The sequence below is a fragment of the Nicotiana tabacum genome, chromosome 17 (genome assembly GCF_000715075.1).
Source record: "Nicotiana tabacum cultivar K326 chromosome 17, ASM71507v2, whole genome shotgun sequence".
NCBI lineage: Eukaryota > Viridiplantae > Streptophyta > Magnoliopsida > Solanales > Solanaceae > Nicotiana > Nicotiana tabacum.
In genome coordinates this window covers 54,748,520-54,759,562 of record NC_134096.1, presented here as the reverse complement: position 1 = coordinate 54,759,562, position 11,043 = coordinate 54,748,520, and the positions used below count along the sequence as shown (strand labels likewise).

Genomic DNA, 11,043 nt, shown 5'->3' with positions numbered 1-11,043 from the left:
AAACCGCATGGAAAATGGCAAGATCATTTAACTACAAAATTCTACACAAACAATTATGTCACAATTTCTATAGTGCATGCCCATACGCCCGTCACCTAGCATGTGTGTCTCCTAACAAATCACGAAATACATATATCCAGGGTTCATACCCTCAACTCCAAGATTAGAACAGTTACTTACCTCGAACAAGCCAAATCCAATGCCGAGCAAGTTACACAATGCTCCATAAATTCTATTATGTGTGTATCAACTCCCGAATGGTTCGAATCTACCATAATTAATTTGATTCAGTCCACGCAATTTATAGGAATTAATTCCATATCAAAATACTAATATTTTCCAAAAATCCGAAATTGCGCCCCAAAAATCACCCGTGGGGCTCACATCTCAAAATCCGACGAAACTCACAAAATACGACAACCCATCCAATTACAAGTTCAACCACACTAATTTCACTCAAATTCGACTCCAAATCGGTATTCAAACTTGAAAATTTTATTTGTGACATTATAGAAATTTTCTTCTATTTCTCTTAAAGATTCAATAATCTTACACCAAAAATGAAGATTAATTTATGGAATATAATCACAAGGGAGTTAAGAACACTTACCCCAAGTTGTGTGAAAACTTTCCTCTCCAAAATCGCCCAACCCGAGCTCCAAAATCCGAAAAATGGGTGAAAATGTCGAACCCTCGAATTTAAGGTTCTGCCCCAGCGATTTTCGCATCTGCGGACAAGATTTGCGTACCTGCGCCTCCGCTTGTGCGAGCAAAACGTCATATTTATGGATTCCACTCGCCTTCCCAATTTCCGCTTCTGCGCGCATCTGTCCGCATCTGCGCTCACGCAGGTGCGGAATTTTCCCCCGCACCTGCGACCAATGCCTCACAGCCCTCTGCCCGCATCTGCGCTCCTTCTCGCACAGGTGTGATTGCGCAACTGCGAAGCTCCTTCAGCACTTGCGCTCCTCGCTTCAGCGCACCCCTGCTCGCACCTGCGACCACTTTTCCACAGGTGCAATTACACCAGAAGGCTTCAGTTCCAACAGTCTTCCAAATTCAAAAATCAATCCATTAACCATCCGAAACTCACCCAAGCCCCCCGGGACCTCAACTAACTATATCAACAAGTCCCATAACATAATACGGACCTACTCGAGGCCTCAAATCATACCTAACAACCTCAAAAATACGAAGTACACACGGATTCAAGCCTAATAAATTTTCAAATTTCCAAATTCTACAAACGATGCCGAAACCTATCAAATCACGTGCGATTGACCTCAAATTTTGCACGCAAGTCACATTTCACATTACGGACCTATTCAAATTTCCAGAATTAGATTTCGACCTCGATATCATAAAGTCAACCCCCGATCAAACTTCCCAAAATTTCAACTTTCGGTATTTCAAGCCTAATTCCACTACGGACCTCCAAATAATTTCCCGGACATGCTCATAAGTCCAAAATCACTATACGAAGCTATTGGAATTATTAGAATTAAATTCCGAGGTCGTTTACACATAAGTCGACATCCGGTCACTATTTTAACTTAAGCTTTAAACCTTGGAACTAAGTGTTCCAATTCATTCCAAAACCTCACCGGACCCGAACTAATTTCCCCGACAATTCACACAATAACTGTAAAGTATAATTTGAGCAGTAAATGGGGAAATGGGGTTGTAATACTCAAAATGATCGGCCGGGTCATTACATTCTCCCCCACTTAAATATGTGTTCGTCCTCGAACGTGCCAAGAGTTGTTTCCTAGCCATCAAATCACGGTTCCATCTTACCACACACGTACCCGGGGGTGAACCCACGTCACCCTATTCCACATTGGCTTGACTACACAATACAACTGAAAATCATTAATTTAACATTAGCCAATAAACCTTGGAGTTTAATTTCCAACCTTTAGAATTTCTTTTAAGATACAAATCTTACATTTACACACCGTATAAGTCCGAACAAGTTGCATTGAGCTATAACTATAACCCCGGATATACCAAAATTAAACCCGATAGTACCCATTCCAGGTCCAATGACCTTATATTACTAAACATAACTGTTCCACAGACATACCGCACCAATATAACTCGGAGCCATAACCCGTGCCATCCGTGTACCAATACGCAACATTCAAATGTACCAAGTCATGGAAATGACTCAAATGAGAGAACTGCCTCCACCAGATTAACAAGTACCGCCACAATGAAACGCTGAAAATTCATCATACACCGTAGAACCATCACCCTATTCTAACACAAGGTTCATACCTTAACATAACTCTGCTGCAATGCGTGACCCCATCCAAACGCTGGTCCATAATATATACCTCGAGCCACCCCGCTCAAAATCAATAACCACAGAGAGGTAAATGACAAAACATGCCACGCAAAACATGAAAGAACATAACCATTACGCAATCGATCATGCAATACCCAAATACTCATCACGCTCAAATTCCGCTATAAAGCTCAAATAGAATCGCACCATCTGTGTACATAACCAATGAATCAAAACTCCTCGTAGCATAAAGAAGTAACTCACAAATCATTTCAGAATACGAATAAGTTCAACATCAACCGAATGACACATCCCTCAACAATAGCAGTACGGAGCCAACCATTCCGGCTCGGTGTAGAATACATATCTTAATTGGGCCTACCAATGGACCCCCAAATCAACTCGAGTTACCCACAAATAGATACAAATCCCTCCGAAAATCCATAATGACTGAATCACAACACATTCTATCATCTGGCTAGCTTCGGCCACAACTTCACTATCCACAACCATGAAACAATCTGCTCCTAAGAACTCCCAATCTCCAAATCCATAGAATACGCGAATCACCATATTTGGTTCCATCTCCACCGCCCGAATGCGTAACACCTCTCTCATACACGATCATCCCACGAGAAATACTTTATAAGTTCTTCCGTGCCACTTGACAAAATTTGAATATCAGCAGTCTATCAACCATGTGAGTACCGCAATACTAATTTATACATCCGTAAGTCAAAATACAATGCGGCTTCTGAAGTCCGCCCCTTTCTCATATAACACCAAGTAATAATAGTTTTCATCTAGTTATTTGAAACCGTCCATGTTGTCCAACATTCGTTACCTTCTCTTCAAGGCTGTACTACCACCTTGTACATGAAAATCTAGCTTTCGTACAACACATAACATCTATCTTGCCATCATGTGAAAAGCACATGAATCTTATTATAAACTTTGAGTCACCAATAATTTACATACCATTTTAGTTAGAAACCTTTCTCTTGCTTCTTTTTAGGAGGAAATCACAATACACAACACGTTCTCCACACCGGTAGAAACCATCAAGAATACTTTGGAATCCATTTGCACATAATCAAGCCCTTAAAACTAAATTCCTCTAACTCGACCAAGCCACGCAGGTCACCAAGTCCAGGTGTATTGCCACAAAGCACCTGTAGAAAACCCCCCACATCATAAGCACCCCAAAGAACCGATCATATCCATTACCATACTAATCCAACCTACTACCCAGCTGTCCTATTTTCTCCTAGTCCCTTTTGAATTTGTCTTCAGATTGATACTTCTTCTTGATAAAATACCATGATCTTTAACCACAACTCACCCTACAAACCTTAGCATAGAAACACAATTCCTTACGGCCCATAAGCAACTGTATTCTTCTTAAGCACCTTCAAAAATATCACAACTATAACACTCACTCTAAGAATACCTTATGTGAATTTGAAATTGTTCTTCTTACCTTCCTTATACTAAAATGTAGAATCCCTAGTCATACAGAACTTTTGTAAGTCCAGGCACCATCAAATACAAATCTCAAGTTTTATCCATACACACGTCCGGAGAAATTCTCAATTGCTATATAGAATTCTCAAACCCACTAGAATTCTTTCGGAAGTCACCCACTTTGCTCAAATTTAATTGCACCGCCCAAATGGGCCAAAAGACACGTGCCTCATTAGAATAACAACACTCAAAGAAGTAACTCTACTTTAACACCACCTATCAAATTCATACTTTGTGTGCACTACATCATTCACCCATAACAACTCACTCATCCCACGATTTTCATATACTCATAAGTGCAATATAACCCGTATCCAAGAATTTCCTTATTCGAGTCATTATCGATCTCAACTTCTGCAAGTCATAACTGACCCACCAGTATGCCTCAGCCCAAAACTAAACCTTTACATATAATCATGAAACTGAATAATCAATAGCAGGCTCCCCCACTTGGCTCAAAGCCATAGATTAAAACATTCCATATCTCACAATACCAATACTTTATTACTGTCATAATTCCACAGTCAGTTCAACGAAACTTCTTCTCAAACTCATGCAACGCCAACCATAAAAATACCCTAAATCATCCGCTAAGCTCGCAATCATTCTCTTGACACTCGAGTCAACTTTCTCAGCCAGATTCAAATTCAAATCTCCACACATATGCCCCACTAGCAGAAAAGAAACTATCCACTCACATCATAAGGAATACACCTACGTAGATTACTCTGCAGGGAATAACCCACCTGCTTAACCTCAAATTGGTATCTTGATATACCCTTTCGCAGTTACAATTACAATGCAATCACTTAGTCTATCTGAGTCCAAACTCACTAACCAGACATGAGAATTTAATTTGTCCCAAAATTTAACAATCGTGAAAGAACCTTCAAAGCATTCACACTCGAGACTGTACGTCACATCAAAACGAAAATCAAACACCCAATGGCCTTCCTTTACATTTCAAGGAAACACTTCTCGTCACATTCAAATCGTCTTAACACATCCCGCAGTTACATCATACTCATCACAAAACCATTCCACCGCTCATCGAGCCACAGATTCTACTGTAGGGTCATTACCGGACATATGGGTCCAATTGTACAAGTTATAACTGAAGCTACCGAGCTTAAACTGCGGTCTAACCATGGCCACAAGTCCTCCAGACTGGCCCATCACTAAAACACAGAATACTCACCTCGAACCTCGTTCATAAAATCACAAGCCGGCAATGCACAGCTGATACCGAGCGCTCATGTGCGCATACGAATACGTGGAAGGAATTCAAAGAGTTATGTCCCAAGCTGAATCAATCCCGCACGATAAGGAAAGAAAGATGGGAAGTATATATCCTAAATGCCCTATAGCCTCTCGAAGATAAGTATGGACGTCATCATACCGATCCGCAAGACTCTACTAGACACTTACTCACGACTTGTAGAACCTATGAACCTAGAGCTCTAATACCACCTTGTCACGACCCAAAATTCAACTAATCGTGATGGCACCTAACCCAACCCGCTAGGTAAGCCAACTTTCAATTATCCAATTCCAATAATAGTTATTAAAGCAATTTAAGTAAATAATAATATTAACCTTATACATTCCCCAAGAACTAGCAGTATAAATCATGAGCTTCTAATAATAGAGTATACAAAGCAGAAATGAAATAAATACATAGTCTGTTTGAATAATACTTAAATAGAGCTTTTATAAATCTAAGGCTACCCTGAACAAGAGGAAGCTACAACAGGAACACAGGTACATCTTCAAATCCCGCAACCATCGAGCACAGCAACAACAACAGCCAACATCTGCACGAAATGTGCAGAAGTGTAGTATCAATACAACCGATCCCATGTACTGAGTAAGTAACAAACCTAGCCGTAGGTTGAAAGTAGTGACGAGCTTCCACCAAGGTCGGGTTCAAAACCAATAGTCCACAACAATCCATAACAACATAAAGCAAATAATACCAGAAGTAACTCAGAGATAAAATGCTCAGTCACCTCATGATTTCAGCAATAATAGTTCTTCCTTTCAAGTACATCAGTGAAAATTCAAATCTTTTGCCAAAGTTACCAAAAATGTGAATAAGTTTGAAAACAGAAATTTTTCCAAAATCCTTTCAATAATAAATAAAATATCTTATTTCCTTTCCAGATAACCAGTGTAAAACAAATACATCACTATGCCCATCTGTCAACATGTGTGAGAAATCATGAATAATGTGATACCGTACAGCATGAGGAAAATACATCTATATGCATATATGTCATGTGTGCATGTCAATGCAATGTATCTCAGAGATTGTACTCATGTACTCACACTCTCAGAGTACTCAATCTCAATGTCTCGCATTCTCTCTCACTATGCTCAGCACACTCAATCACCCAACGCTATACAATACCTGTTGCGGCGTGCAGCCCGATCCCTGTTTATAGTCGACTACGCTCACTGGGGGTGTATACAGACTCATGAGGGGATCCTACAGCCCAAGCGCTATAAGCACAAACAACTCACGTGCTGCACGGACAACTCACGTGCTATAATATCATATCTGGATCTGCATGGACAACTCACGTGCTATAATAATATCTGGATCCGCACGGCCAACTCACGTGCAATAATATAATATATGGATCCGCACGGCCAATCAAGTAAGAAAATAGTATATATATATATATATATATATATATATATATATATATAAAGCCAATATGGCCTGCTGCGGCGTGCAACCCTATCCCAAAAAAAACATATCTTCACAATCATGCCCTCGGCCTCCTCGGTCATCAATCTCTCCAGTCTCTCTCTCATGGGCTCACAATGTCACGAGAATAGCCTAAAATGATTATATGATGTATCAATAAATAATAACAGAGACTGAGATATGATATGCAATGAAATGAATATGACTGAGTATGAATTTTTAATTTAAAATAAATAATTCACAATAATATAACTTTTGTGGGTCCCAATAATACCGGCACATAGCCTCAACATAATATTTAATATGCTTTTCAGCTCAATTTCTTTAATTCATAAAACCTCATGGAAAATGCCAAGATCATTTAACTACAAAATTCGACATAAACAATTGTGTCACAATTTTTATAGTGCACGCCTACACGCCCGTCACCTAGCATGTGCGTCACCTCCCAACAAATCACGAAATACATATATTCAGGGTCCATACCCTCAACTCCAAGATTAGAAGAGTTACTTGCCTCGAACAAGCCAAATCAAATGCCGAGCAAGTTACACAATGCTCCAGAAATTCCATTATGCGCGTATCAATTCCCGAATGGTTCGAATCTACCACAATTAATTTGATTCAGTCCACACAATTTATAGGAATTAATTCCATATCAAAATACTAATATTTTCCAAAAATCCGAAATTGCGTCCCAAAAATCACCCGTGGAGCCCACATCTCAAAATCTGACGAAACCCAAAAAATACGACAACCCATCCAATTACAAGTTCAACCATACTAATTTCACTCAAATCCGACTCCAAATCGGTATTCAAACTTGAAAAATTTATTTTGTGACATTATAGAAATTTCCTTCTATTTCTCTTGAAGATTCAATAATCTTACACCAAAAATGAAGATTAATTCATGGAATATAATCACAAGGGAGTTAAGAACACTTACCCCAAGTTGTGTGAAAAACTTTCTCTCCAAAATGGCCCAATCCGAGCTCCAAAATCCAAACAATGGGTGAAAATGTCGAACCCTCGAATTTAGGTTCTGCCCCAACGATTTTTGCATCTGCGGACAAGATTTGTGCACCTGCGCCTCCGCTTGTGCTAGTAAAAAGTCGCATTTGCGGACTCCACTCGCCTGCCCAGTTTCCGCTTCTGCGCGCATCCATCCGCATCTGCGCTCACGCAGGTGCGGAATTTTCCCTCGCACCTGCGACCAATGCCTCACAGCCCTCTGCCCGCATATGCGCTCCTTCTCGCGCAGGTGCGATTGTGCAACTGCGAAGCTCCTTCCGCACCTGCACGCCTCGCTTCAGCGTACCCTTGCTCGCACTTGCGAGCTCGTACCTGCGACCACTTTTTCACATGTGCGATTACACCAGAAGGCTTCAGTTCCAGCAGTCTTCCAAATTCAAAAATCAATCCGTTAACCATCCGAAACTCACCCGAGGTCCCCGGGACCTCAACCAACTATATCAACAAGTCTCATAACATAACACAAACCTACTCGAGGCATCAAATCATACCTAACAACCTCAAAAATACGAACTACACACGGATTCAAGCCTAATAAATTTTCAAATTTCCAAATTCTACAAACGACGCCGAAACCTATCAAATCACGTGCGATTGACCTCAAATTTTGCACACAAGTCACATTTCACATTATGGACCTATTCAAATTTCTAGAATCAGATTTTGGCTCGATATCAAAAAGTCAACCCCTCTGTCAAACTTCCCAAAATTTTATCTTTCGGTATTTCAAGCCTAATTTCACTACGGACCTCCAAATAATTTTCCGGACACGCTCCTAAGTCCAAAATCACCATACGGAACTATTGTAATTATCAGAATTAAATTCCGAGGTCGTTTACACATAAGTCGACATATGTTCACTATTTTAACTTAAGTTTTAAACCTTGGAACTAAGTGTTCCAATTCATTCCAAAACCTCACCGGACCCGAACCAATTGCCCCGGCAATTCACACAACAACTGTAAAGTACAATTTGAGCAGTAAATGAGAAAACGGGGTTGTAATACTCAAAACGACCGGCCGGGTCGTTACAAGTTCTTAGATTCTGGGCAATCATAACTAGGACAAGGCATCAATGCATCATATTCCTCCTAAAGGTCAGTCAATTTTGAGAAATATGCAGAAATTGAGGAAATTTCCTGCGACAAAGTAGCTATCTCTTTGTGCAGAAAAAAAAATGCGAGTTCCATCTACCTTATCATATTTATCCTTCAAATATGTCCAGACCTTATTCATAATCCACCTTATGTGCACTTGATTTATACACAATTCCACTGAGCAATTCCTTGCTCACAACATTTACAATATATGACAAAACTATAGCATTACATTTCTCCCAAAGTTCATGCAAAGATCGATCAAATTTGTCCTTAGTAAAGCAGTCATTAACAAAACCTAGTTTACTCTTACCAATCAAACCTATTTTCATATATCTACTCCACAATGCATAGTTTTCAGTTCCAGTTAGTTGAATCGAAATCAAGGAGCTACTTGGAATGTCCTATGGTTGTAGTTACAAGGGATGATGATGATATATGGTCGTTCATATGCTTGTTCCAGTTGAAATTTCTTCTCCAATTGCTATAGCTGACAGATTCAGTTGAATTAAGTCTTCATTTCAACGAATTACAGACTCGCTAATTGCATATCGAAAAGTAAACCCTAGCTCAATCGAACGGGGAAATCACAGATAATCAGCTATAAAATAATTCTACACAAATCAGAAGATGACAATCACATCAAGCATGAATCTAGCTCCCGTGCTCTGATACCATAATGAAGATATGAGATTAGCTCAATAGAAATGTGAAAAGAGAAATGAACGAAAAGGTTCTAGAATGAAGGCTCCATTTGAGAGCAAAACTGAGCTAAGATATTTTCTTAAACCATACTGAATATAATGACATGCGATCTGTATATATAGATTACAAGTAAGAACTAACTAACTGTATTGTTTTTCGTTAATTCTTTCCTTAATACTGCTAAATTGAGATCAATTTATAATGGTATATTCTTAAGGTTAAAATTATATTTTATTTTATTTTGGCATAAACCAAAAAGTATTCTTTACGTCTAAATCTATGACTATAAGAGTAGATTCTTAGGGTAAAATTAAATATTAAAAGTTATAATTTTTAAATATATAAATATGTTATTTTGAAGTATATTAATTAAAAATTAAAAAGAAGAAAGTGTCCATAGAGGACGTGATATTGTTTCACGGTAGCGGGACCATGTACTTTGAAAAAGAAATAAAACGAAAAGCATGACTGTGGAGAGTGGAGTAAAGCTCGTGAAATAAGAGGCATGAATAGATCCAATCCCCTGGAAACGACACCGTTTTGAGCTCTCTTCCTCACATTATTGGAAACGACACCGTTTTGGGTTCTCTTCCTCACATCAACATCACTCCAAATTAATCCATGGAGAGCTTCGTCAACAAGCTCTCCTTCACCTCCATCACAATTGCCACATTAACACTTATCCTCATTTACCTTCAAAGCCCCAGAAACTGCATCAATCCCCATCAACTCCCCAAATCCACCTGCGATTTTAGTCACCGCGCTTTCACCACTGTAAACAAACACAATCACCGTATATGGGCAACCAAAGCCTGGATCCAAACAGTCCAATCCTTCACAATCCAATTCCAATCCCTCCACGCCCAAAATCTCTTCTCCAATCAGTCCCGGATCTTAGTCGCCTCAGCCGGGGCGGGTCATTCTGTTATGGCCTTGAATAACTTGGGTATTTACGATATCAACGGTGTTGAGCTCGTGGACTCGCCTCCTCTCGTGAGCCGTGCGGATCCACACAATCTGCCATTTTTTGATGACGTGTTTGATTTTGGGTTTGGGCCGTTTCTGGAAAGGGCCTTGTTTCCTACCCGATACGTGGGTGAAATGGAGAGAACGGTGAGAATTGGCGGCGCGTGCGTTGTGGTTGTGGAAGAGTGTGGTGGTAAAGAGGTGGAGGAGCTGGTGAAATTGTTCAGAAAGTCGAAGTTGGTGGAGGTGAAGAATGTGACTTTGGGCGGAGAAAAAAGGACGAGAATTGTAGTGAAAGTTGTAAAGTGACTGAATTTATTGTGGCACGAATACTCTGATTTTCATTCTTTGTTCAATTCGGTTGCTATTGATTTTCTCTGAAAAATTGCTGATTTTTCATAATTTTTTGTATGATGTTGGTGTGTAACATTTTTTAATTTGTTAATGAATGCTGTATAACTTAAATCCATAACAGAATTTATTGTAGTTTACAAGTTTTTAAATTTTATTTTAAAAACATTTCAATATGCATGTATAATAGACAAACTAAGCATGAAAATTATTAAGTAAATATTATTTTTCTTTTGATTTAATTATTCAGCCTTGAACATTAACCCACTATTTTGAATTTCATTGCAAGCACAAAGAGACTCACTAATCGCATTGAAAAGTTCTCTTCTTCCTACTAAAAGGAGCTCGCAGTAAAAGGTTTTC

General features: G+C 39.3%; 1 protein-coding gene across 1 annotated transcript; it reads left to right on the top strand.

Moving 5' to 3' along the window:
* The first annotated feature begins 9,848 nt into the window (after positions 1-9,848).
* LOC107785929 (uncharacterized) lies at positions 9,849-10,767 on the top strand. The gene has a single exon (XM_016607354.2). The coding sequence runs from the start codon at positions 9,985-9,987 to the stop codon at positions 10,636-10,638; it is 654 nt and encodes a 217-aa protein (XP_016462840.2). The 5' UTR covers positions 9,849-9,984; the 3' UTR covers positions 10,639-10,767.
* Positions 10,768-11,043: the final 276 nt, after the last annotated feature.

What these genes read in the sequence shown, in the direction of transcription:
- LOC107785929 (XM_016607354.2), top strand. Translation starts at nt 9,985, where the DNA reads ATGGAGAGCTTCGTCAACAAGCTCTCCTTCACCTCCATCACAATTGCC.